Source organism: Paramormyrops kingsleyae, chromosome 22 (assembly GCF_048594095.1).
Source record: "Paramormyrops kingsleyae isolate MSU_618 chromosome 22, PKINGS_0.4, whole genome shotgun sequence".
Classification (NCBI taxonomy): domain Eukaryota; kingdom Metazoa; phylum Chordata; class Actinopteri; order Osteoglossiformes; family Mormyridae; genus Paramormyrops; species Paramormyrops kingsleyae.
This window is the reverse complement of record NC_132818.1, coordinates 17,409,805-17,437,234: the sequence shown is the minus strand read 5'-3', so window position 1 is coordinate 17,437,234 and position 27,430 is coordinate 17,409,805. Positions and strand designations below refer to the sequence as shown.

The window sequence follows — 27,430 nt, the reverse complement described above, 5'->3', positions numbered from 1 at the left end:
TCGGAAACCGAACAATCTGGCCTGAGAGCCTTTTTAGCATGAGAGCCGGTCAATATAACACGTTCCGCGCCCATTATGTCAGTGGGCTACTGGGGACGACTTGGGCGCAGGACATAAGCAAAAGCGGCAGGCTCTTTGTGATGGAGGGGACCCGCCCCTTAGCCCAGGAGGATTTCCTGTGTTTCCTGTGGGAAGATGGTACTTTAGATTTCATGGGTGTCTGTTGAGCATACTTTAGGTTTATGTTGTAATATTGTGTGTAATCGCTAGGACAACTGTATGTACAGTGAGAGTATATTAGGACAGAAAGTGCCTTTTTACCTTTCAAGATTTTCTCCTGTCCTGGGTTTAGTTGTTGATAAACAATGCCACTTACCCATAAGTCCCATTTGGGAGTTGGCTGTCACGTGACATGTGACAATCTCAGTCGGAGAGCTAGCTGTCATGTGACATGTGACAGTCGGAGAGCTGGTTGACATGTGACAGTCTCAGTCGGAGAGCTGGCTGACATGTGACACGTGACAATCTCAGGAATCATCTGAGAGCAGCTTCCCTGGGTAAACAAAAACAGACGCAGGGTTCTGGCAGGTGTTCAGGGATGTGTTGAGGCTAACGTTGGGCTTACGTCAGCGCGGTGGTCTCCCCCCAGTCACCACTGGGCCCCAGCTGCGCCATGGAGAGTGCACACCAGCACAAGCGGCTTGTTCATGTGCCACACAAAGGCCCTCTCTCAAGGCGCCGTCCGCCCAAGCCACCGTACCATCCCGCATCCACTGAATTTGTTTGTTTGACCGTTGCCTCATCCTCGGACCTGTCCCGGGAAGGCATGGAGGTCTTGTTCAGTCTGTTGGAGCAGGGTTAGGGTCAATGACATTTCCCCCCGGTGTCCCCGGGATAATTTGCTGAACATGACATCACATGAGGATGTGCGATAGTGGGCTATTTGTGGAGGTCACATGACTTGCTTAGGTCTTTGCAAAACATATGTATCCTGGCCTTATAGCCCCGTGCGCCTCTTCCCCATCCATCTTGTGAAGGGCAGGCAGCGTGGACTGAAAACACAGGACTAGACAAACTGAGCTTGCAGGACGCACAGGCGTAAAATGAGCACAGGAATGTTGATCTGCAAATACTATTAGATGTATTTCTGGTTGTTGATTAGCATCAGTAGCTAAATCTGTGCAGCTAGGCTTTGTAGCTGCCATAGTAGCTGCATAGTAGCGATTAGCATTAGCTGTAAAAGTTGCATAGATAGCAGCGGCAGCAGCGCTAATAGCATTCGCATAAAGTAGCCGCAGGGCTATTGGAATGGATTAGCATGTAGCGGCGGGCAGTTGGCATATGCCTTGCGACGTCTTCGACGCCATCGTCACACAGCGACAATGTGCCCCCCCCCCCCCAGGAAACCACACTAAATGCAGCGCGCTCCAGCTAACCCATGGGGACATGGTGAGGCTGGACGAGGGCCGCTTTCCTACCCTGGAGCTCAACAACCGACGGCTGTCCGTTAAAAACTCCTTCTGCCGCAAGAACGGGATCTACACAAGGTGAGGCCTCTGTGTGCAATTTCACGGCAACCGGTGAAAAGGATACAGGAAGTGCATGCCAAGGTAATCGGGCTGCACCGGCCAGGGGTCGAGTCCATATCATAGCGACCGAAACCACTTGCCGGCTAAAAGAATTAGCAAGCTGTGCTTGATACCTGAGTTTACCGCTCGGGGAACCAGGCGACTGCTCCAGGGGGTGATGTCGCTGTCAAAAGGCTCTTGTATGCCCAAAAAGCACCCCTGTGCCAGACATGCCAGTTTGAGTCAGAATTGTTTTTAAGAAATCTTACAAGAGTGGTTTTATTCAAGCAGACAGTAAAGTGATAAATGGGTAAGTGCACATTGTGTCTGGGCTGTGCTGCCCCAACGGGAGGACCATTACACAGAATAGTCTAATGTGGCGGAATCAGTAAATTGACAAATCGCCGCGTGTTTCCATAGCGAAACAACAGCCAGGAGGAGGATAGATTCCCATCAGCACGTATTTTTCCTGCGGTGAAGCCTTTCAGTCCTGCCACCCAGGCGGCAGCCTTTGATAAATCCCGGAAATGAGTGCTGCGCTCGAAATCTGACTGATTTTTCCACACCCATTACAGAGCTGATGTGTTCTTATGGCATTTTCAGTTGTTCGCCAGAGGAGGCAGCAGTGAGCACAGTTCAGCGGCAACCTAAAAAAACGGTTAATTCAGCTTCCCAGTCACATGGTGGACAGCTTCAAAACTCTTTGAAGTGTTAAGACAGGGGACCAAACATTATTCTCTTCCTCATGGGGATAGTTGTTAACCATTTGTAATAAATTCGGTGCATCAGTATATTGTTAATATTAGTAGCTCTGATGTAAATGAATCTTAAATCTGTGTATCCACCATACTAATAGGCAGGGTATTCTAAATCGCCGATACTTCATTCTCTAAATGATTATATTTCTTTGGTCTGATTTTCATAAAAGTATTTTGTATAAATTATTCATTGCTTGCCCCCTGGCTTCTTCATTCATTCGTCATATGAAAGTAGCCTTTTGATCTCCTCAGCATTCGGTGTATCTCTGTTCAGGAGCCGGGGAGATTTGAAAGGGAAAGTTTTGTTCGGCAGGCTTTTGTGGCAGCTTACCTTCAGTGCAGATGGATTGTTATTCTAGACTGAGAGCTATGGTGTCAGATGGGTCACGGACGGACGGGGGGGTTAGGGCTAGCAAGGCCATCAAGGGGGTGGTCCTTGGCCGTCTCCTCCCCCCTCTTAGATGACGGGACTGGAAGCCGTGTCCTGCCTTTGAAGTCCTTCATTGGGTGTACCCCTACTAATAAGCCTGGACTGAGTTTCTTCCACCCACATGGGGGAGGGTTGTCTCCATGTTTTTGTGGTGGGCTGAGGATGGGGTGGGGGCTCCAGCCTGGGCTGCTTCTGAATTATTTAAACATTAGGCTGTTGCTTTCAGAATACACCCCCCCCTCACTCCACCCCCCAAGTTTTCTTGTCTGTCTAGGTCAGGGTCTCTCCAGAATTCTCAAACAGGCGAATCTCCATCCCTCAGTTCTCACTCTTCAGCACTAAGTGGCTTCCTGTTAACCCTTTCGTGTCACTTCCTGTTAACCCTTTAGTGTCACTTCCTGTTAACCCTTTAATGCCCTGCCCCAGACATTTTTCTTTGCTAGAGCTTCTGTGTGTATGTGTAAAGCAGAGCAGACTTTCGCCACCACCAATAAGGTGATCATCAACCCGAAATCGTGTTTGTCTGCCAGAGCAACTTATTACCATGGTTTTTTTTTCAGTGGCTTTTCTGGGGAAGTGTTTTTTTTTATGCTAAAGCAAGCACTTCCTGAGGCCTGCGATGCTTTTAAAAAAAAAGCTTTCATAAAAAATGAAAAATCCCCCACGCACATAGCTGTGTAAAAGCAATTTACAACCCAGCCAGGAGGTGGGAAAAACAGTGGGGGGGGGTATTTTCACAAGAGTCCAGATTTATTATGGCAAGACTGGTGGGCTTTTAGCTTGGGCTTGCATCAGATTTTTCTGGTTTGCAATGTTTGATTTTGTGATGGGGCGGGGGGACGGGGGAGGGGGGGGTCACTCAGGTCTGTGGTGCTTTGAATGAAAAGAGGGTCCTTTTGCAAACAGAAGTCTCCCTCCCCTAGAGTGTGCTCAGTCGTGCCCCACAACACCCCTGCAATGTCTCCATACCCCCACCCCCAACATTGAGTCTGGCAGCGTGTTACCCCCCCCGTGGGATTTTGTGTGTGCCCCACGATCATTATCAATCCCCCGGTCTCCCACCCTCTATCTGTAAATTTGAATAGAGGCCTGGCCTATCTTATCTCAGATCGCGGCCTCTGTCAGGGCTCTACACAGTGCGTCTGTGCCTTTGTCTGCTCCTAACATCCCAAAGTCCCAGTGTTTTCAGAGCTGCTGTGAACATTGTAACCCAATTTAAATCTGATTTTCCTTGCAAATAACGGCACAGTCATCTCTTTCGCTTTACTGCCTCCCCTCTAATCACATTTCGGGCTTTAGCCTGAGGGTGAACATTCTAACCTCAGGGCAGTATATAATATCCCAGAATGAAACTGAATTTGTAGACAGATTATATATTCTATATATATCCAGAAATACTCTTGGTGAATCAGAGGGATGTGGGCCGATCTTTGTGTGCTTTTGCGTTTTTGACGAGTGATGGTATAGCTTGGCAGTAAGGGTGTAGGAGAGAGTTTGATATTATGGGGGGTACAACTTAATAGAATAAAGAATGAAGCCAATTTAAACATTCGGAGGTTCTACACCCCCTTGGTTCTATACCCCTGCTTGGTGGTATAGAACAGATACACCGTCAAGAAAAAGTACCAATTTTTACCTTTGTACAATTACTTGTCACTGAGGCTGTACCCTCAAGGGTCTGCCAATTGTACCATAGCTGTAGGTAAATGTACCTTTTAAGGTACAGAAATAGAACATTGTTGTACCATTTGAGGTACATTAATGTTGTTTGTACCAGGGCTGTACCCTTTTTTCTGACAGTGTACACTTGAGCAAAAATGTGTTGTTTCACTTAAACTCAAACTGGAGGGCTTGAGATGTGACCGCAGTCTCTACGGATGTCCTCTGCCTGCCCAGGTCTCCGCCCCGGCCCAGTCCGGGCAGTCTGCACTACTCGGACGAGGACGTCAGCGCCAAATACAATGACCTGGTGGCCGCAGAGAGCAGCAGTCTGACGGAGAAGCCGTCTGAAGTCTCCGACTCGCAGGTGCGTCTTGCCACTGCTTGCCTAGCAGCCTGGAATCCCGAGTTCTATACACGGTAGCCATTGTGGTCCAGATGCAGACTGTGATAGAGCACCAGTGTAATATAATGTTAGAGACTACTGTGTGGGCAGAACTTCTGGCAAGTTCCACATCCCTGTATAAGGAAGTTCAAAAACTATTTCGGAAAACATTTCCTATTGTTGATTCATTATTGTGTTACACACAGCAGTTCACAAAAGTTTAGTTTTATGAAGATCATTGTTTATTTTCTGTTACAGTCATATTGTTGAGAGTCACGGTTCTTACGTTTGAGTGATGCTAGCAAACATAGCCTGTGTTACTGGCCTCCTGCCCGCCCATCTGTGGTCGCTGTCCGCTTTGAAAAAGAGCTCCTCCTCCTCTCCTTTCCCGCTGTGTGAAGGCCCAACACTCAGGCTGACACAATAAGGTCATGCCTGAACTCTGTTTTTTTTTTATCCCCTCCAATTGAAATAGCTTCAGAGATAGTCCTGTCCTATCACATGCAACTAAGGTATCTCTTGGGCCAATAACTTGCAGAAACCATGCAATTACTTGCCCGTTCTCAGAAATGTGAGACGACAAGTCCCTTGAGCAAGCATCACGCTTGAAAACAACAATGTCGTTCTTTTGATGATGATCTGATTTTGTCACGCCCTTCCTGGGTGGACTGTGTCCTGCCTCTTGCGCCTTTCTGTAATCTCCTGCCAGGCTGAATCATTCATAAGGATGATTTACTGCCCCCTCTAGTGCTTGTCTGCCCCCCTGCCCTACTTTTCCGTTTCCTCTCCCCAGCTCACCCAGCCAAAGCTAGTTCAGCTGTAATATGTTTCTGTCCAAAGCGATGTGGAAGTCAGACAGACTACAAACTGCTGCTGAGGTCTCGACTCGGATGGGCTCCCAGTAAATGCCCAGAAGTGTAAGCAATATCGGAGCAGGAGCTGCACAACATTGTCCAAACAAAACAAAAACCAAACAAGAATACTACTCAATGAGTACTACTATCCAAGTGCAACATAAACCATGTTCTGGGCACGTTTCAGATACCTCTCACCTCCTGAGCTGTCATGGAGGACAATTCCCCGCCCCCATCCCCCAATCAGCAAAATTTATATTTATCGTGGGGTTACCCCCCTTCTAACCAGCAAAATTCATCTTGAGAACGACCCCCACTCACACTCAACAAAATATATCATGGGGAACCTCAATGTCAGTTTTTGATCCCAGTCCAGCATTGGTATACAAGGCAGCATGATATATAATGATTTATATGCAATGTTTTTCATTACCAGAAGCTTTTCTTTTTCTTTGTGTGGAACGCTGTTAAATAAGGTTGTCATTCCTTAATCTACTACACTGTTTTCCCAATGCAGTATCCCTAATTCACGCCATGGAAACTCACTTTCATTTTCAGAATATAGCCATTTTAACAATAATATTTCCACAGATTGGAGAACAAAAATTTTTCCAGATGAATAATTAATTTGTTATATTGTTTAAAATAAGGCACAGGATATGAGACTGTTTCTCCTGCTGACAGAAAATTTCCATATCTGTGGTTTATTTTTCCCCAGTTGCTTTGTATATGTTTTTGCTGCCTCCTTTGTAAATGAAATATTCTATTGCTTTTCAGGCATATCAATGGACAGCTATTATTGAGTAAAGTAGGGTCCTGAATTGTATTATGAACCCTGACAGGTGAATAAGAACCCTGGGTGGGCTGGGTTACCTTCTCCTCACCCACCCATAGTTTTTATTAAATTTCAGGTCACTGTGGTGTGAGCTCCCAGGATCTTTCTCTCTCAGAAATACATTCACTCATTCACATGTACGCACACAATGGCAGATATTGGACACTGGCATTAGATTACCCCATTTGCTTTTCACTTTTATGTTAATATCGCTGTATGAATTGTATGCTTACAGTATCTTTCTTTCTTTTAAATTTAAATTTCAACACATCTTTAAAGAACTTAAGAAAAGTTTCTTGTCAGCTGGGGTAGTCTAACTTCAGAAGGGGGTGGCTGTTCCTAAAAGATCGTTACATGAAACAGGAAGGAAATGTCACGCAGAACTGAAAAACATGCAATGTGACACCAGAGGCCTGTGAAGCACATGGAGACGTGTGGCTCAGCAGGTTAGGATGCTCTGCCTGTGATCAGAAGGTTGCCAGTTAAAATCACTGGGGTGGCACAGTCAGTATCACTGTTGGGCCCCTGGATGGGGCCCTTAACCATCAATTGCTCCAGGGACTGTCTGCTGCTGCTTTCTCTTGAACGTAATGAACGTAATGTAAAATCCATGCAGTCACATGGTAGCTTCCAATGCACACAGCTGGAAGTGTGGGGAAAGTGTGCTACCTAGAGAGCCAGCAGGCTTCCAGACGGGGGGCCACTTTGCACCAAGTGACCAGAGACTTTATCTAGACTCTGAGAGTTTATCACCTTCCGCTGAGAAGTTATCTGAAAAGTTACAGTGAAATACAAACGCTCCTCTACTTACGAACTTTCAACTTATGAACTTTCAGACATACGAACGAAGAGGACTGTAAGTCCAAATTGTGTTCATTGGGCTCCCGTTTCCTGTTCGCAACATCAAATTTATTTTTCTGCGCACCAATTCCGCCTAGTACGACTTATGGTGGTGACTGATGGTTTGGAAACCAAGATCTCTTGTTTTTGTACCAGAATGGTGCTTTCCAGTGTTTTTGGTGAGCTCCTGCGTGCATTCGATTAGAAAAGGAACTATGTCTAGAACTAGCTAGGCTAGTTAGAGAAATACAATGTAAAACCTAATGAGTAGATATAGACTCACCTTTTCATAAATGGAGAATGATTTATTTTTGGTGCTGCTGCGGCCATTAGGAGCGGTTTATGTTTCCGTTCGGTTGTGCTTAAATAGTGCCGCACCATGTTTTTTTTTTTCATTTCAGAAGTAAAAAGACTTGTTTTTAACAGTCGTCTTTCACAAAGTAGGAAGTGGTTAAAGGGTGGATTGCACAAAGAGCGCACATCATAATCTGAGCATTTTTTAAAAGCTCCGAGGCCAAGGATGGCTTTAGAAGCATCGCATTGCTGCCTCTGGAATGTTTTTACAATAGAACTAAATCGTAAATAAATCTGCTTCGCCCTTCTTTCATGCTTCCTGCTTTGAGAGTATTTGGCGTGCATTAACCTGGATGCCACAAAGAATTTTGTTTTGTTGCTTTCGTTTCATTATAACCAGTCGGCATTAATTCTTTTCATAAAACATAAGGGTCGTTGTGCTCAAAAAGTAAACCTTTAATGTTCTGCCTGTTTAAAAGTATCTGTAAGGAATAGTCTGATAAGAGTTTGCCCTGTCTGATTTGATGCCACTGCGGAGTCCTTGATGCACACCTGATAACACCTTCCACGACCTCCTCTTGTGCGACAGCAGGGCAGCGACAGCGAGTACGAGATGGAGCAGAGCCGACACAAGATCCACTCCTTCGTCAACCACTACATCAGCGACCCCACGTACTACAACTCCTGGCGGCGCCAGCAGAAGGGCCTCTCCCGCCCGCAGGCCTACGGCTACATGGAGGACACGGCGGAGGCGGAGTCACGCGGGCCACCCCCGCCCCTGCCCCCCCTACCCCCTCTCCTACCCCAGGTTGCCTCTGCCTCCCAGCCGCAGCCCCAGCCTCAACCCCAGGCCCTGGGCCAGGGTACCCTCTTCAGACCCAAGGGCAGCCGGACTCCCACGCCCTCTCAGCAGTCCTCGAACCCGCCCAGTCAGCACAGCACCCTCTACAGGCCACCCAGCAGCCTGGGGGCAGGCGCCCAGACGCCCGTCGCTGGATTCTCCTCGTTTGTTTGAGGCGAGACTTTTACTCCACCGTGGTCCCAAACAAAAAAAATCAACAAATGTGAATCTGGCACTTTCTTTTTAATTCTTGCTATTTTTTTTTTTCCTCCTTTTCTTTGCTTGTTTTTCAACTCTAAGCAGATATCTTTATGGAACAGTGATATAGGTATACCTAAAATTACCTGACAAACCCTAAGCATAAAGACATTTTTCCCTTTTCTTTTATATTTGTGTCCAGGCGTGTGTGTTTTATTGAAAAGATAAAAGGCAGATTTTTTTTTTGTTTTTTTTTTTTTAATGATGTTATTCTATCACAACTGTGCCCCTTGTGGATGGCAAATGTTACAAAGACACTCATTAAAAGTGACTGACACTTGTACTGAAAACGGACATATCAGAGAAAGGGGGGGGGGAAGAGTGTAGAAGGAGACATTTGAAAGGTAAAACAAAAAGGTAAGAGAATTCTAACATGCATTCTCATTTGTAAAGGTTGTCTTTTGTGGTCGGCCAGAGCAAAGCTGCTGCGAACGTCTTGTTCTTTATTTGTGCTTTATGTGTTTCAGCTGAGAAATTTCACCGAGATAACACACATTTGACATTGTCTGCCAACGTGCCCCATTGCTAATGGTGCAACTGCATCCTAAATGCTACATTGACATGAAGCAGTGAACAATTAGGAACAGCAGCGCACAAAATAAAGGCTGATTGATTAATGGACACCGATTAGTTCCGGACACTTCTCTACTGGCCGTGGATTTTGTAGAGCTACCTTAATGTTTCAGCTTGTTGCTGGAGGAGCAATTGTGTTTTTTTTTTTGCCTCATCGCACATCAGGAAAATAGGATTACCTGAGGAAGGATGTGTATTCGATTAAGGAAGTCCTACGTGATTACAGCTAGGCTGATGTAACGTTTTGGGGATGACAGGCCGGCCAGGCAGCTGTGATGACTCTGTTCGGCCACATTCAGCAGATCTTGTGTCATGATGTAGGGCCAGCTGACCTTAGCTCTCTACAGGTTCTTCTTCTATTTCTGGTGATGTCATTTTTTTGTTTTTTTTTCCCCTGCTGCTGTTGCCTTGTCAGCTGCTTTTTTTTCTGGTGACATCATCATCCCGGGCCAAGAGCTCCAGAGGGCGATGTCATGCAAATTTTCCACGTCAGATAACATGAAAGGTGCAGTGTCAATCCACGACGTTGCTCTTTGGGAGAAGATGATGAAGACCTGAGATATATTTGAAATAAAGCATAATATAGGTGGTATAATGTTGCATTTTCAGTCTTTGAACCTATAAATGTCAGTGGGGAGGGTGGTGGACATTTAACAGAAGCTTTAATGTGACCTAATGAATAAAATAGACAAACTGATCCAGGAACAGTGGCTTACACTTTTGGGGGTTTGCTTGAGCAGTTCTGGATTTGTTTTATCTGTGGAAGACAATGAGAGGCATAAATATGTGTTTTACTAGGATTCACAATGTGATTTCTCCACATTGAAATGGAAAAAAAAACCTGTACTGTAAGTCACTATGTAATAAACAATTGACTTCAAAATACAAGCTATACATTTTATTTAATAAGACAGAAATTCTAATTCATTGTGTATATATAGCTTATATTTTACATTCATGAAATTTGAATATATGAATATATTGAATATATGCATTTTTAAAATGAAGCTCGAATTGCTGGAATTCCAGATATTTTGTAATTCACATGAATTAATGTGCTAAAAAGGGAAAGCCATGGTCAGTGAGAACTGGGGTCACACAGAGATCCCGCATAGCACTGGTCACAAGCCTGGTAGGGCTGTAGGTTCAATGGTATGATTGACTCTTTCCCACAGTGTTGGGATCACTGACGTATAAAACTGTCTGCTATTAAACAGATAAATTAAATTCAAATCCCAAAATGCATTATTGTGTTTTCCACAGTGGCTTCATGTAGTGATTGACATTTGTCTTCAAGAAAGAAGGAATACAATGAACAGTTCTTAATTATCAAGAGTTTTGGTAGTAATGCTAATAGAAGAGTATCGTAAGAACTGCTTGTTTGTCACTATGGAAACGTTAAAAAAAAACAGTTAAAGAAACTGTGTGCTAACAAGCAACCCCTGAGCTACTGGGTATAACAAATGTTTTGGGCAAGTCGATCAATTAATAATACCTGCTTTTCATTTTACCTCGTAATTCTTATGTGCGAAGGTCTATTAATCAAAATTTAAAACACCTTTTACTAATTTATTCAAGTTGTTATATTGAGTTCTGTTACATAGCTTGTTGGTATATGTAAGCTCTTAGTGACAGGGCGTTGGTTTAATTTAGGCCTGTGTTGTAGGCTTCAGAGAGAAGGCCTTGATCTTCCTATACTAGACCTATGTTGTAGGCTTCAGAGAGAAGGCCTTGATCTTCCTATACTAGACCTATGTTGTAGACTTCAGAGAGAAGGCCTTGATGTTCCTATACTAGGCCTATGTTGTAGGTTTCAGAGAGAGGGCCTTGATGTTCCTATACTAGGCCTATGTTGTAGGCTTCAGAGAGAGGGCCTTGATGTTCCTATACTAGGCCTATGTTGTAGGCTTCAGAGAGAAGGCCTTGATGTTCCTATACTAGGCCTATGTTGTAGGCTTCAGAAAGAGGGCCTTGATCTTCCTATACTAGACCTATGTTGTAGGCTTCAGAGAGAAGGCCTTGATGTTCCTATACTAGGCCTATGTTGTAGGCTTCAGAGAGAGGGCCTTGATGTTCCTATACTAGGCCTATGTTGTAGGCTTCAGAGAGAGGGCCTTGATGTTCCTATACTAGGCCTATGTTGTAGGCTTCAGAGAGAAGGCCTTGATGTTCCTATACTAGGCCTATGTTGTAGGCTTCAGAAAGAGGGCCTTGATCTTCCTATACTAGACCTATGTTGTAGGCTTCAGAGAGAAGGCCTTGATCTTCCTATACTAGACCTATGTTGTAGGCTTCAGAGAGAAGGCCTTGATGTTCCTATACTAGGCCTATGTTGTAGGCTTCAGAGAGAGGGCCTTGATGTTCCTATACTAGGCCTATGTTGTAGGCTTCAGAGAGAGGGCCTTGATGTTCCTATACTAGGCCTATGTTGTAGGCTTCAGAGAGAGGGCCTTGATGTTCCTATACTAGGCCTATGTTGTAGGCTTCAGAGAGAAGGCCTTGATGTTCCTATACTAGGCCTATGTTGTAGGCTTCAGAAAGAGGGCCTTGATCTTCCTATACTAGACCTATGTTGTAGGCTTCAGAGAGAAGGCCTTGATGTTCCTATACTAGGCCTATGTTGTAGGCTTCAGAGAGAGGGCCTTGATGTTCCTATACTAGGCCTATGTTGTAGGCTTCAGAGAGAGGGCCTTGATGTTCCTATACTAGGCCTATGTTGTAGGCTTCAGAGAGAAGGCCTTGATGTTCCTATACTAGGCCTATGTTGTAGGCTTCAGAAAGAGGGCCTTGATCTTCCTATACTAGACCTATGTTGTAGGCTTCAGAGAGAAGGCCTTGATCTTCCTATACTAGGTCTATGTTGTAGGCTTCAGAGAGAGGGCCTTGATTTTCCTATACTAGGCCTATGTTGTAGGCTTCAGAGAGAAGGCCTTGATGTTCCTATACTAGGCCTATGTTGTAGGCTTCAGAGAGAAGGCCTTGATGTTCCTATACTAGGCCTATGTTGTAGGCTTCAGAGAGAGGGCCTTGATGTTCCTATACTAGGCTTCAGCGAGAGGGCCTTGATGTTTCCTTTTACAGAACTATCAAATATGCAATGCAGCGATTTTCATTAAATCTTGCTACACTTATAAGACGGTACTATATTCTACCAAATCCACACAATTTTTGTGCGCTGCATCTGGTTCCTGGATACTGTCATCAGCCCATGTTTCCAGCAAACACTGCACCTCTGCTCAAAAGTGATCCCTTTGCTGCAATGTTTGCTAAATGTTTTTTGCTACCTGATCTGTACGGCCTACCAGATCCGTTCTTTCTGGGTCCGGTCCATGTATAGCATACATGCGCACACGCATGTGCCAGTCACATCAATTGCGTCATGTCAGTGTTCCATGCTCGGGCATGGTTAGTGATCACACTGGATGCACACCGTGACTGAGTCCATCTAGGTGATCACACTAGTAAAACGAACTGGACTTGGGGGGGGTCAAATGTGCTTGGGCACGGTATATATCTCCTGGTGTGAATTAACCCTTTATGCTTCTTTACTAGGGCCAAAACATTCTGATATTAAAGGTGAACTAATCCTACTCATGGGGAAACCCCATGCTGAGAAGAATCAGAGCTTATTTTAGTGAAATATATTTATATTCCGTGTGAAAAAGCAATGACCAGTGAGATGAAAATATGAGGAGATGGAGTCTTGATCATTTTACATCAGCACTGGACCTCCTCAAAACTGGGGAACACATAGGTAGATTGACCGTGATCAGGCACAAGCTCTAACTAGGGCATCCTATCTCATCGCTTCTCTGTATGGTTCCGGAACAGTATTGGTGGAGCTTACACTGCCTTAATCAAGGCCTACTTTATGAGCCAAAACAGACCAGGTTTTGTCTGTAAATAATGTAAATAGGTTGTGTCTGAATCTACTTTCACTAGAAATCCAACAGGGGGAGTGAAGAAGCATTGTAATTCATCCATCCATCCATTCTCTGTAACTGCTTGTTCTATTCAGGGTCATGGGGAATCCGGAACCTATGGGCATAAGGCAGGAAATAACCCAAGATGGGGCCCAGCCCATCATTCACTCACACATGCACACCTACGGCCAATTTGAAAACTCCAATTAGCCTCAGCCTGGTTTTGGACTGTGGGGGGAAACTGAAGTACCTGGAGAAGGCATTGTAGTTCTGCAATGTAGCCAAGAATGCTATCTAGCCAACTCGGCCATTAAGACAATATTTACTCCTTTATGTAGAACCTGAGCCTGTTATCTCCTGTAATTTGCAAACACTGATGCTGACATACCAGGTTAGATCAGACATAATTAGCATATAGAAATGGATCATAGGCAGCAGATGATGCTGCTGTAGCGTGTCGGGGTCCCGTGGGGTAAACAGGGCTGCTGTAGCGTGTCAGGGTTCCGTGCAGGAAGAGGGCAGCTGTGGCTCATCAGAATTGTAAAGAGTATTCACAGATACAGGCCGGCATGACCTTTGTGACGACCCCTCATACATTCTCATACGTTCCACTAAACAAGCTCGGGATGTTTGTAACCCAGGGGCTTGAAGGGCAAACCAGGCATTTTTCAGCCCCCCCGAGCTCTGTGGACTTCCGTTCCACTGGCCGACGGGGCACCCCTCCCCCTCCCCCTGGGAAAACATGAAGGAAAAGGCATGTGTTCCTTCAGCCCTCTACTCACTACACTTTCATTTATTTTCGCACATGCTATGCAGCTATTGGATCTTCAATATGATGCCACAGGTCATGGGAACTAATTTGTTATACTTCTATCTATATATATGTGTGTGTATGTGTGTGTGTATATATATAAACGCCTCAGTTCCTCATTTATGCATCTGTATAAATGGAATGGTACATTGCAGAAAAAATAACTGACAGTCCACCATATTGTACTTAATAATATATTTTGACGTTTTTTAATGTCAAGAAAGAAGACCCCAGCAAAAAAAACGTAATACCTTCACTAGGAGAAGCAGTCTGAAGATGAATGGGTAGATATATGAATAATATAGAATGGTCTTGACTCCTCCCCCCAAAACCACTGTCGAATAGAGTCGCTCTGTGCCTTTACATGGAAAAAGGGGGCGGGGATGTGTATTTGTAGGGGGTGTGGCCTGGCTGCCCTCAGTGCGCTACCTTTCAGCTACTCAGAGGCGCGCCTCCGGTACATGACAGCAGAAAATTGGTATGAGTTTGAATTCAGAAACATAGTGAACGCAGTATTAACAAAAACAACTATTCATACTGCATATTTCTTTGTTAGAGTTTTAATTTAATATAAAGTCGAAAGGATTATTTTTATTATTCCGGAATGTAAAGGTCGTCTTATTGTTTTGAACAAAGGGGATACGGGCTGTTAGTACAGTTTGTCACAAAGCGAAGAGGGTTCGATCTGAAATTCACAATCTGATCCGACTGGGTAAGTATTACTAGCAAAAGAAAAATGTTCTTTAAACTCTGTGTTGATGTTAAGTTGATCGCCGGAACTACAGCGCTGATCTCCAAAGGATGAGCAAATCGTCGTTTATTTAATTACAAGGAAATATTTGGCGTGGAGGATGCATGGCGGTTCAGCTTTGCAGCCCGATGAGATTTTAATCAGTCAGCTCGTTTAGATGAAACATCACTCTGCAGTGCATCCTGCATGTGCGCCCCGCTGCTGTGCTGGGAGTGTCAGCTGCGCTTGCGGACAAAGGACTCCGTTTGCACCAGAGAGTCTTTGTTTGCGGGCACCTGGTGAGCTTTGCTTTACTCAGGTACAGGGTCAGACGAAGACGATGCCCTCCATCGAGATACGTGTATGTCCTGTGCAATTTAGGGTCGGGGTGTACCCGTTTATTCTCGAAAAACTGATGATGCTGCTCAAAATTATTGAGTAGTTCCAGGCAGCATCCGTTGCCTGATGAGTTTCCGTTAGAGTGCATGTGGTATCAGGAGATGCAGAGTAACATCTTCGGCTATTATAAAGCTGGACGCGACCTTTCAGGCGCACGTGCATCATGCGACATGCGCTAATCGTTCTGTTTGCATGTGTTTGTGGGACTGCAAAGAGCCACAAGTGCCTCTGTGTCTTTTTTTTTAAGCTTTAAGTGTTACTTCTTACAACTTACCGCAAAGAAAGTTTCAATAGGTTGTGGCGGTATTTCTTCACTCACTCTCCCTATCATCCTTCTGGATATATATATATATATATATATATATATATATATATATATATATATATATATATATATATATAAAAATGACTGAATATAATATTATCCATTTATGGCTTAGATTGGGTTGGTGAGTTGTAAGGGTAGCCTTGAATCCTCGTACCAAGATTTTCACTACAGCTGCGGACTATGGGGTGGCAGGGTCCGTGGAAGAATTCGGTTCATTTTTAAAATTTTAGCAGAGATCAGGGGTGAGTTTCCCGAAGCCTTCTTAACGCTACGTCGTTTGTTAGTTCTATCTTTTAACACAGAATTTAAGAACGACGTAGCGTTAAGAACGCTTCGGGAAACTCACCCCAGATCCGTATATATCTGAGTCTGTCTACCTTTCACACTGCTGATGTTCATCACTGAAAATCCCGAGACTTTTCCTCATGAGATGCTACTGTGTTCTCTGCAGTTAAGGACTTTGTAGGCGAGTCGAGAGTAAAAGTTTACTTCTTTGTCACCCTAGAGGTTTTGAGCTTCAGATTGAGCTCAGATTCAGAGATGATAGGGTTGCCATAGCGGGTGATTCCATCCCACCTGGCCACCACTGTCACTTGGCTCTCCGGCAGTCAGTATATATCTGCCTACTTCAATGAACATCCCAAGAAGCTGAGGTTACCAAGGGCAACCCATGTGACTGGGCATGCTCCAATCCCCTGCAGGAAAACCTGTATGTTTGTGCATCTGCATCTACGAGGCGCATGTAAGAACATTTACGGTTTGAGATGCAGGAATTTAGCTCAATGCATTTGCTATGTTTCTGTCTGTTCCCCCGCCTCTCTCTGTAAACCCCAAGAGCCATATTTAAGAGGGACCTCAGAGGTCAGCATATCAGCCTCGATCTCCTGCTTTCGCTTTTTCATCGGTCATTAATTTAGGGTCACTGGACGTCCCTGTGACTGACCTCATCGCTGCAGGTCTCTCTGCTTGGCGCCTGGCCGTGTGAAAGGGGCGGGACATGGGATTGACCCCGGAGCCACCTGACCTTGAGACCGGGCCCAGTGATTGGTTTCTCTCATAGTCCAGAGGCCAAAGTGGTCTGTCACTCCCCGGAGTGTGCAGTGTCTTCACCGAGGGTCAGAAAGGGTTTCAGCTGGTCTCTCTCTCTCTCTCTCTCTCTCTCTCTCTCTCTCTCTCACACACACACACTCATTTGCTCAGAACATCTGCTTGTCTTCTTCCTATCTACACTTAATCCACACATAAATCCTCATGCATCTTTCTCAAGGTTGCAGCCTCTTGCCCTTCCTGTCCTTTTCTTCATCCCCCTTTCTGCACCTCTCATTGTTGCTGCTACCAGAATCTTTTCTTTCGTCCTGGGTGCTCATGGTGATCCATCATCCGGGTGACATTTTCTTTGACCAGACACTGATTATCTCTTGCCTCAATCTCTGCACAGTTCATTTGTCAGTCACTAAATCATTTGCGTTTTTTTTTTTCCTTCCCATTCCTTACTAGTCCGCCATTGGCTGCCAGTAGAGATCAGTTGAAGAGGATGATAAGAGGTCAAGGTCAAGTATCATCTGAGTTGATGTGCACATGCATCACACCAGTTGCTCCACTCTTCTGGTTCGGTCGTTGAGTAACCAGTGCGGCCATTTTCGGCCTACGTGTCCCGTTCCGCGTCGGAATACGTCGTTGGTCGTGCTACTCTCACCGTTCCCACGCCCCTTTGCATTCCAGGAAATTCCGACCCAAACTTGTTTATTTTTGGTGAAACTCTCCAGCTGTCAGGACTGGGAGAGATGCTAACTGACTGGGGACTGTGTACGGAAATATTTCATGTAGAAAAATATAGGCCTATATCATATTTGGGGGGTTGTGAAGGGGAAGCGTGTTAGATATGTTATTTTTTGTCTGTTTTATCCTTTATCAACACAGGAAACAGACCTTATTTGGTTTTGAGAGAATGTGTTTTGCGTCGCTAAGCAAACAACAAGGCCTTAATAAAATTTTATGTATTTTTATTTGAAATACATTGTATTATCCTAACATCACGCAGTGTTCGGTGGAGGCCGCGGTCGCTGGTTATTTTCCCTCTGAGGCCTTGCACACAGTGGTTTAGCGTCACCCCCCAGCTTCCGTTTCCAAAGTCTGTGAAACGTAGCTCTCTATTACTTAAACAGCCCCCAGGCTGTCAGGACCCCCATGTATGTTCGCTGACCGTGTGAATCGGTCACATTAGTAAAAATGTTCAGTTTACCACGATCCCCCCCAGGGGAACTTTAACCAGGTCCAGATGTCTGTGTGTGAACGGATTTTGTTTGCTGCTTTTGTTCGGCAGAGTGGCTCACATTTGCTTGTATGCACTTAGAACTCGGTTTTTGGCACATGGGGGTGGTCTTCCTGGCCATTCATGTGATGTTTAAGGTGACCACACTGGGAGTTGTTTGAAAAATTCTCCTCTTTAGTTTGTAAAATATGTCCAGTTTTGGAGCGGGCACACAGCCTCTCTGTCTGGCCCTGTTTGAATTTCAGCTGACACCTAAAGCCCCGTTGGGTTTCTGGGGGAATCCACGTGAACGCCACTCTTTTAGCGGTAGAGGCTGTGTTGTAAAAAGCCATTGAAAACCTCAAGCATCACTTTATAACCGCTCTCGGTGTGAAATATGATGGCTTTTTTAGACTTGGTTTGACACATGACGGGCGTGTCAAGTATCAGATTGAACCTCGATAATAAAAACCCTACATGTGTATAAATTCTAGCTCTTGCCAAGTGTGCATTTGCTACATTTGCACTGTTTATTGAAAGTCGCTAAAGGAACGGTGCTCGTCAAATGGCAGCTGAAAAGAATATGAACGCAGGATCTGTCTGTTCAAAGGTTGCCTGGATCGACAAAATCAACGTTATTGTCATTGTGCACATGCACAGGGATATTAGGTAATAGGCTCTGTCACTGATAGAGTGATGTTTGTAATTTCAGGTAGTGTGTTTATGCCACAGTGACATACACTGCCCTTGCTTTCCTGCCCCCCCCCCGCCCTCACACAGAGTGCTCTCGCTTGTTAGCTGACCTCTTTGTGTGTGTGTGTGTATATTGCTGTCACACGTGATGTTGCTTTGTGTCCCCTCACTCGGCTCTGTGCCCGATTGGACCCGACAGGCCGGCACAGCACACACACCAAGCCCTTACCGGGCTGCCAGCTCCACCCGGTTCCCCTGGGCATCGCTAATCTGAGTCTTTTACATCGGCGTTCTTTTTATTCGCCATGTACACAAGTACAAGGAATTTGGTGACACAAGACACAAGTACGCAAACGAAACATATTGTCAAAATTAAAAAATACCAAAAAAAAAAAATTATAAAAAATATAGGAGGGCAATGGCTGCAGGGCAGAAGCACAGCATGAAGGTCCTGGGGTAGGTCACCCCCCCCCCCCGACTCCTTTAGGTTATTAAAGTGGTGGGGGTGGGACATCGCTGATGAAAGTAAGTAGCTTCTAGCAGAACGAGGCGAGGCACTCGGATTTCATCCACTTCGTTTAAATTTGCCTCCATAAAACGAACACCTGCTCTGCAGTGGGCGTTAGCACTCTTAGCCGGGGGGGGGGGCGGGGGGGAGTCGGGTATGGGCCGTGCTTCAGTAGGCATTTCGGTGCGTTCAAGCATTTAGTTATGCCGCCTTCATCAATGACTTTCAACTCTATACTTTGCTTGTTTGTGCAGATGGATCTTTCATTCAGCTTTTAAGTAATTTCCTGGAGGGTTCATTTTAGGGTCTTATCATTTGGTCTTAGGTCCCAAGTTGAAATATTGCAGCACAGTGTGGTTCCCTGGGGTGGGGCTGGGGGTGGGGGGGGGGGTCTGTAAATGTTTTCCTCTTCGCTCCATCCTCGGGGGCTTGGGCGATGCCAGTGTGGCACTGTAGAATAAACAAGTGGGCCTCTCATCCGATTATCCCAGTGGCTGGGGGGGGGGGTTACATGTCTGAGCAGCCCTGGGACGCCTCTAATGCTTCGGGACGTCCTCCACAGAAAGTTTAGCTGTGATCCTGGTTTTTAGGAAGTCAGGGGAAAGGAAGGATCTGTGTCGAAGTGGGAGAAGCTGGCAGGTCTGAAGCAGGTCAAAGCGGAGCTTCAGCTGAAGGCCGCACCTTGTTGTCTCCTCATCTGTCCCGTACTGATGCTGAATTAGGAGCTGGTGTCTAGAAGTTCGTTGGAATCGTGAGCCGCGGTGGGGGGTGCATGGAATTTCAAGCGAAATCTGGAGTTTAGAATTAATTACTGATGTGGGCTCTACTGAAATGGCTGTAGCCTGTAGGGATTTTCCAACGGAATAGGTGTTAGCAGTTAATTGGAAAAAGAATAGGGGACTGGAAGGATTGTTCCCCGGGGACGACGACTAATTCTCCAGAATTGGAGACAAACCCTTGACTTTAAGCAATAAACAATCCAAAATGTAATCTTAATTGTGACATAATAACCAAGTATAATTATGCACATTATTAGAGTTCATGGTGTTCTCTCTGTTCTTGCGGGCTTCCACTGGGTACTCTAGTCTCTAGTGATATTTCAAAAACATGACAGTTGGGGAATCACCCACACATTGTGATTGTGTGTGTATCCCCTGCATTGCGTCCTGTATTTATGGGATGGTCTTCAGGCTCTCCTCAGCCCTCTCCTGGATCCTGCATGGAGGGGTGGTTTTTAATCAGTCTGCCGGCACTTTATTTGAGGCTTGTCTGTTTTGATTGGTCGAAAGGGTCTGTTGAAGGAGTAGTCACCTGACATTGACCAACCATTAGTGACTCAGTAATGCAGCTATGATAAATGTGCATGTGTTTGACAAATGGTAATAAAACCAAGTGTTTTTCAGTTGTGAAAGTTGGTGATAATTAGCATAGATTTAAACCCCAAAATGTAAACCGTTCTGCTCTGTTAAGGAAGTCGGAAAAGTTGGTGACGTAGCGCGAGATGATACCATAAATCACTCGCACTAACGAGCCGGAGTGGGAGTTTGATTCTGGGTTTCAGTGAGTGGACCCTTTAGCTATCAGAGCTGTAAAGTAAAATGTAAAGTGAAATGTAGTTTTTTTAGGGGCTGGGCGGTCCATATCTGCTGTAGTACTCACACACATGCACACACACACACGCACATATTTAATATATATGTATTTGTGTACATAAATTTTATAAATATAATATAAATTGTTTCAGGAACGTTTGTATGGGTTTCTGGAAGGTTTTCAAATGACACCAAGCTAATCAAGGCCCCAGGTTGTCAGCTCGTTCTCATGTTCATTGTGAAATCTTGTTAAAGAGAGATTACACTGTCGCTACACGGCTAAGAGCCTAGACTTCTTCAAAGAAATGAAGCAGTGAATATTTTTAAGCAAAACTAAATGCAAGTGCATCCTTCTGAGATTTGGGGGTTTGGGGATTGTTGATTGCAGGAAAACGACATATAGCAGGCAGCTCTTGTAAATATTGCATTGCAGGCCTGCATGTGCAAAACAAAACCATCGTCTAAAGGCAGGAAACTGGAGATTTAGTGCAGGTTCCTCGTTGCCCTTGATATGTTTTTTTCGTTAATTTCATTCCACTTTCCATCTGTTTCTTTCATTGCCCTAGTTGGGCGTTCAGAGAAGCGGCTGAATTCACTGTGGTTAGCAGCCGGGTCTGTCTGCTGTTGCGATTAAAAGCGAGGACCCACGTGGCACGCAATTTGTGTCACAACACAGCGGACAGACAGGAAGTAGAAACCCTCAGGCGGCTTTCAGAGCGGGGTTGCCATGGAGACGGAGCAGGTGAGCGAGGAGAGGCAGGAAATGCAGACTTGATGGTGGCAGGCAGCCAGACTCTGAGGGAGAGCCCATCCCTGACACGATGCTACAGCCGCCTGAGCCATGCGGTTTGTTCTAAGCACAGATTGGAGTTTTGATTAATTTCTTGTTTTTCCAGATGGGAAATATGAACTATTGTTAAGCCAAGTTATTCAGGAGTGTTTTGAGAATTGAAGAATTGATGTGTGCAAAGGTGAGTGCGGGGGACGAGTTTGGTCAAAGTCAGCCGGACGTCAGCTGACTGCGATTGGGTCTTGCTCGGGTTTGTGAGTCTTTGGGTGTCTGTGCTGATACTGGGGGGCTGGGAGTCCTGATATCTTTATAGGTCCATCCGGTAGTTCAGTTGACCACCCTGACCTTGGATGATTTTACCGAAAAGGCGTTGCGATCTTTGTGTTATTAATTTGCCCAAAAAGAGGAACCCCACCCCCCATGTTGGAACCTCCTAACCTCTGTTTCATCATTAGTTCTGTCTGCCACACACTGCAGCAGTCTCTGAAGATTAAACTCGCCTGTTTTGCTGTTCCCTGTTTTTCGTATATATGACTAATTTAGAGGTTTATTTCCCTCCAGTCGCCTTTCTGTTCAGTAGTCTGTCTTGTGGTGTGTAATTAGTGTGGTGGGCGATGGGGTTTCTTTAGAAGCGATTGGACTTTAGGTCACCTATATGAGGGCTACATGTCAGCGTGACTTTACCGCAGGGTTAAGGATGGCAACTCTGAACCTGCTGTAAATTCATGTTTCTGTGGGTGAGGGCTGCTGTCGTACCCTGAAGCCCAGGTATGGTGGCGTGTAGCTCAGTGGGTGAGGGATTTGGGACCATATCCAGAATGTTGTGGGCTCTAATCCTGCTGCAAAAAGAGAAACCTCCTTAGTGTTGGGTCCTGGGGTCCTGAACATAAATTGTTTCAGGGCTGCTTTCAGTATGTCACTTCTTAGCATCTGCTAGAAAAATTGAATTAAATTTAATTTTATAGATAACTTTATAATGCATTCATAAAGTAGTATAAATGTGACTAAAACCATTTATGGAAAAGCATAACACATTATAGCCATGTTCATTATGCATTATGAATGCTCTATGAAGCCCTCATCTGTAATGCACTATACCCTACCATTCAAAAGTTTGGGTTCACTTTCAAATGAAACACATGAAACGAGTTTGAATAGGAAATAGAGCTAAATAAATGTAGATGTCAGTTTGTTGAGGTAATCTGACGAGGTTTCACCCCGTGCTTTCTGAAGCATCTCCCACAAGTTGGATTTCTTGATGGGCACTTCTTACGTACCATTCGCTCAAGCTGCTCCCATAACACCTCAATAGAGTTGAGATCCAGTGACTGTGCTGGTCACTCCATTATACACAGAATACCAGCTGATTCCTTCTTCCCTAAAGAGTTCTTGCATAGACTGGAGCTGTGTTTGGGTCATGGTCCTGTTGTAGGATGAAATTGGCTCCAATTAAGCGCCGTCCACAGGTTATGGCATGGCGTTATGGAGTGACAGCCTTCCTCCTTCAAGATCCCTGTCACCCTGTACAAATCTCCCACTTTACCATCACCAAAGCAGCCGCAGACCATGACATCGCCTCCACCCTGCTTGAGAAATGTCGTGAAGCACTCCTCCAGCGTCTTTTTGTTTGATCTGCATCTCAGAAACGTTCTTTGTGATCCGAACACCTCAAACTTAGATTAGTCTGTCCGTAGCACTTTTCCCAGTCTTCCTCTGTTCAGTGTCTGTATTCATTTCCCCATCTCAGTCTTTTCTTTTCATTGGCCGTTCTGGGATACGCCTTTTTCTTTGCAGTTATGCCCAGAAGGCCAGCATCCTGAAGTTGCCTCTTCACTGTTGACGTTGAGACTGGTCTTTTGCAGGTACTATTTAATGAAGCTGCCAGCTGAAGACCTATGAGGCGTCTGTTTCTCAAACTACACACGCTAATATATCTATCCTCTCGCTCAGTTGTGCACCGAGGCCTCCCTCTCCTCTTTCATTGTGGTTAGAGTCAGTCTGCGCTGCTCTGTAAAGGGGGTGGTTCACAGCATTGTATGAGATCTTCAGTGTTCTGACAATTTCTTGCATGGAATAGCCTTCATTTCTCAGAACAAGAACAGACTGAGTTTCAGAAGATGTTTCTGACCATTTTGAGCTTGTAATCAAACCCACAATCGCTGATGATCCAGATACTCAGCTAGTCCAAAGGAGGCCAGTTTATTACTTCTTTAGTCAGCACAACAATTTTCATCTGTGCTGACATAATTGGGGGTTTTCTAATGATCAATTAAACTTTTAAAATGATAAACTTGCATTAGCAAACACAACATTCCACTGGAACATAAGACTAAATGTTGCTGATAACGGGCCTCTGTACACCTATGTAGATATTCCATTAAACAACAGCTGTTTCCAGCTATGAACGTAATTTACAACATTGACAATGTCTACACAGTATTTCAGATCAATCCAATATTATTTTATTGAACAAAAACTTGCTTTTTTTTCCAAAAGCAACTAAATTTCTAAGTGACCTCAAACTTTTGAACGGTAGCGTACTGTCATAATGAAGTACAAAGCATCCTTAATTCTTATACTGACCTTTATAATGCATTATGAAGGTATCTATAGTGCATTATAGACGCAAGCTTCATAGCGCATTCATAATAAATAATAATCATGGCTGTAATGTGTTATGCCCTTTTATAAATAATTATAGCCATGTTCATGATACTTTATGAATGCATTATAATGCATAATGACAGTATTGTTGATGCATTAAGGTGTTACCAAGAATGTACATTGCACACATTTCACCAGCTGCTTGATGCTGTTTGACTGGTCTTGGAGGAGATGTAGATATTTGGTGTGTTTTCTGATAGGGGGGGTGTCTGGTTGGAGATCTCAGGGAGTCAAATTCTTGAATGATAACAGTACACTGGTTTTACTGGAATTCATCGTAACATTGATCTGATATCTGCTCTGTCTTTCTCCAGTGTAGCTTCAGAGGCTGTGAGTGAGGTTCCGGGAGCCTGAGTGACTCTTCCAGACGACTGCTATGGCGATGATGCCACATGACCTGGATTTGTTTGTTCCTTGACCACCTGCCAACTCCTGACGCCATAAACGTAAATTCGCAGTTTTAGAGGCTTTGACGACTTTCTGGAGGGTCATAAGGAAGTGCCAAGATGCCCATCCTCAAACAGCTGGTAACAACCTCGTCCCAGTCCAAGCGCCGATCCCGGATGGACCTAACGCCGGAGATGATCAGCGCCCCGCTGGGGGACTTCCGCCACACGATGCACGTGGGCCGGAGCGGCGATGCCTTTGGGGACACGTCCTTCCTCGGCACGCGGACGGGAGAGCCCCCTAGGGACGGGGGGATGCAGCCACGCTCCCCGAAGCTCAGCCTCCTGTCCCGGACATTCCGGAATAGCCGGCGGTCACAATCGGTGACTCGGGTGGACCGACAAAACGAGGTACTGACTCCCCCTGGTGGCTCGCCGCCCCTTGTGAAGAGCGCCATGTCCCTACCCTATCTCAACGACAGGAACAGGGGCCGGGGGGACACCCCTGTGACCCACAGCCTCTCGTCCAGCCCCCTGAAGCAGCAGGACAGCGGGGCAGCCAATGGCGCCACAGCAGCCGGTGTTTCCCAGGACCCCGAGCTGGACGAGAAGCACTTTGGGGAGCTGACAGAGCTGCCTTCCACCCCCATCCGCAGTGCCGGCCTGAAACACGCCGTGTCCGTCCTGTCCTTCCACGTGGACCTCGGCCCCTCCATGCTGGGGGACATCCTGGGTGTGATGGAGAGGGAGGAAGATGACCTCGGGTATGAGGAGGGTGGAAATAGTGAGGACAGGGGCTCCCCCTTGCTCATTGCTTCTGGACAGGGAGAGGAGGAGGAGGAAGAGGAGGAGGAGGTCAAGGAGGCGAGGATGGTGTTTCAGCAGCTCCCGGTTCCGCTCTCCTCTTCTGTGGATCTGGAGAACCAGAGCGTCGGTTCCAGCACCCCAGAAACATCTGCCCGACACCCAGGGCACCTAGACAGCTGCTCTGTCTCCAGCTCAGGCTCCGCTGCCATGGAGGAGAAACTACCCCACCTGCTGCCAGGAGGTGATACGGACAGCGCCTCCTTCAGCTCCCCGCAGGTAGGAGACGAGAGCTTCTTCATGGATGAAGAGGATGATGAGATTCGTGTGTAAGGTGGCCTCGAGATCTGACCATGAGGAGCAAACAGGAGCAGGGTGAAACTTCTGGGGGAGGATGTTGGATCAAGACTCTTATTTCACTGCGGATCTAGTCCTAATGGACAGGCTTCAGTCCACATCAGAGAACCCTGGTCAGCTCACATCTCCAACCAGCTGAAATTAGACGAGCTCAATGTAAAGGATAAATGTAGCCAACAGTCCAGTCAGGTCTATGTGGATCAGAACCCTCTGGATCATCTCTGCGAACACCTCTGCCCTTCTTATGGAGACCTCCTGACCATGGCTTGGGGAATCAGTACCAGACCTTTGGATCCCTTTACACTGACCCATTGCTTAGAGATGTATCAGGGGTAGATCTGGGCCTTTAAAGAGTGCCATTGCCGTCCTACTGATGGTGTCACAGAGAAGAATAGATGGTCCTGTTTTCGATGGAGACATTGGGCCTCACCAGACACCTGTTTCATTTGTAGACTCCGCTCCCCCGCTCCCCTCCGCATCTTGGCAAACAGGAAACCCCATTTAGGTTCTGCTAAACCTCAGCAGGTGCCGGTGTTTTGAATTTCCACTGTTTGTCTTGCCTGTTAGATCAAACTGATGGATTCTGGGATGATTTTCTTGGTCATTTTGCCCTAGATCTGCAGTTTTGTGTTTCAGTCACATTGTGCTAATCAGACTATTGATTCACACAATTAGGTACCCACTACTTCTTCCATTTAATTCTCTTTAGTAATAACTTTTAAGTTTGTTCTTTTAATTCTGTTTAGCAATAGTAATCTTTATAATGTTTATCCATGCAAATATTTTATAAATAATTTTCCAGCTGTTTTGCTTAAATCCTTCATACTGTCTGACCACTTCCTCACTTGATCATCTGACAGGAAGTACAAGAGGAAAGCTTTTTTTTCCTTAGTAATTTATCAGAAGAGATTCCAAATGCATTCTGGGAATGTGAGTCTTGTATTCTGTCTCATTCATATTCCATGTTTTTCTGTGAAGGGACAGAGAGATTTTGTCAAATTACTTTTCATGAAGTTTTCCAGCAGCTTCTCAGCTCTCTGATGTTTCCTGGGGGAGGATATCGGCCCCCAGCTTGGATTGAGCTCTCTGTGGACAAACGGGACCATAATCTGACTGTATTCCAGGCTGTAATTTCGCACATTAGTCCCAGATGGATGTTTTGCACTCAGCCCTGAGATGCAGGTCTCACCTGATTTAATGTCATCGTGAACCATGTGATTCCTGTGCTCTGTGATAACACTATATAACGCCCTTTTGTACAGTGTAAAATGGGCAGTTTACTCTATTTTGTGTTAGTTTACATTTTCAGTTACAAAAGCAGACGTCATGAATTAAGATCAACAAAATGAAGAATTATCCATGGAATTTCCCCCCGTTTTATATTAAAGTGCTTCCTCCAGCTTGTATTTATGTTATTGTTGTTTTTTTTTGTTTTGGTCATATTGACAAGAGAAGTTATTTTATTCATAAATGTTTATAACCTCATCTATGATTTCCATACATCAAGAATGGATGTAGCGTAGCCATTATAAATAACTGTAATGTGCTGCCCCCTAGAGGTAGACGTGAAAAATTGCAAACTCAAGCATCTTGGAAATAAGGGGAACAGTCAGTCCCTGCCTGATGTAACCCAAAGGGTGTGATAATCCCTCCACTTGCGGGATAAGATGCCTCACTTCTTCACTGACCAGGGAAGGCTCAATTTTACCTGTGTTATAAAACTCTGAAAACAGCAAAGTTTGCCCACACATTAATGCAAACTTTTTTCCAATAAAGACACAATTATGCAAAGCAAGACAGATAAAATCATGATTACATTGACAGAGCAGTATTAGTAAAATATAAAAACACACTATGAGCTTCTCCCCCTGCCGCTAAGGCTAGAATTATATCTCATTC

The 27,430-nt window shown here is 45.2% G+C and overlaps 2 protein-coding genes across 6 annotated transcripts in view; both read left to right on the top strand.

The window, feature by feature from the left end:
* Positions 1 to 10,349, top strand: part of LOC111852845 (protein sidekick-2-like) — a 115,216-nt gene extending 104,867 nt beyond the window's left edge. The window contains exons 43-45 of one of the 2 annotated variants that reach the window (XM_023829153.2): positions 1,403 to 1,547; positions 4,653 to 4,782; positions 8,213 to 10,349. In XM_023829153.2, the coding sequence (XP_023684921.2) occupies positions 1,403 to 1,547; positions 4,653 to 4,782; positions 8,213 to 8,638 (701 nt within the window). In that variant the 3' untranslated portion in view covers positions 8,639 to 10,349. The remainder of the gene's footprint in view (positions 1 to 1,402; positions 1,548 to 4,652; positions 4,783 to 8,212) is intronic. The other variant, XM_023829154.2, reaches the window with a different exon arrangement.
* Positions 10,350 to 14,439: 4,090 nt separating this feature from the next.
* Positions 14,440 to 26,937, top strand: LOC111852841 (cdc42 effector protein 4-like). 4 transcript variants are annotated; one of them, XM_072705011.1, is made up of 3 exons: positions 14,440 to 14,741; positions 23,115 to 23,182; positions 24,299 to 26,937. In XM_072705011.1, the coding sequence occupies exon 3, from the start codon at positions 24,491 to 24,493 to the stop codon at positions 25,505 to 25,507; it is 1,017 nt and encodes a 338-aa protein (XP_072561112.1). In that variant the 5' UTR covers positions 14,440 to 14,741; positions 23,115 to 23,182; positions 24,299 to 24,490; the 3' UTR covers positions 25,508 to 26,937. The 4 variants fall into 4 exon arrangements, with proteins under 4 accessions (XP_072561112.1, XP_023684915.2, XP_023684912.2 ...); XM_023829147.2 differs by lacking the exon at positions 23,115 to 23,182 and having other exon boundaries at positions 24,304 to 26,937; XM_023829144.2 differs by lacking the exon at positions 23,115 to 23,182.
* The last annotated feature ends 493 nt before the right edge of the window (positions 26,938 to 27,430 follow it).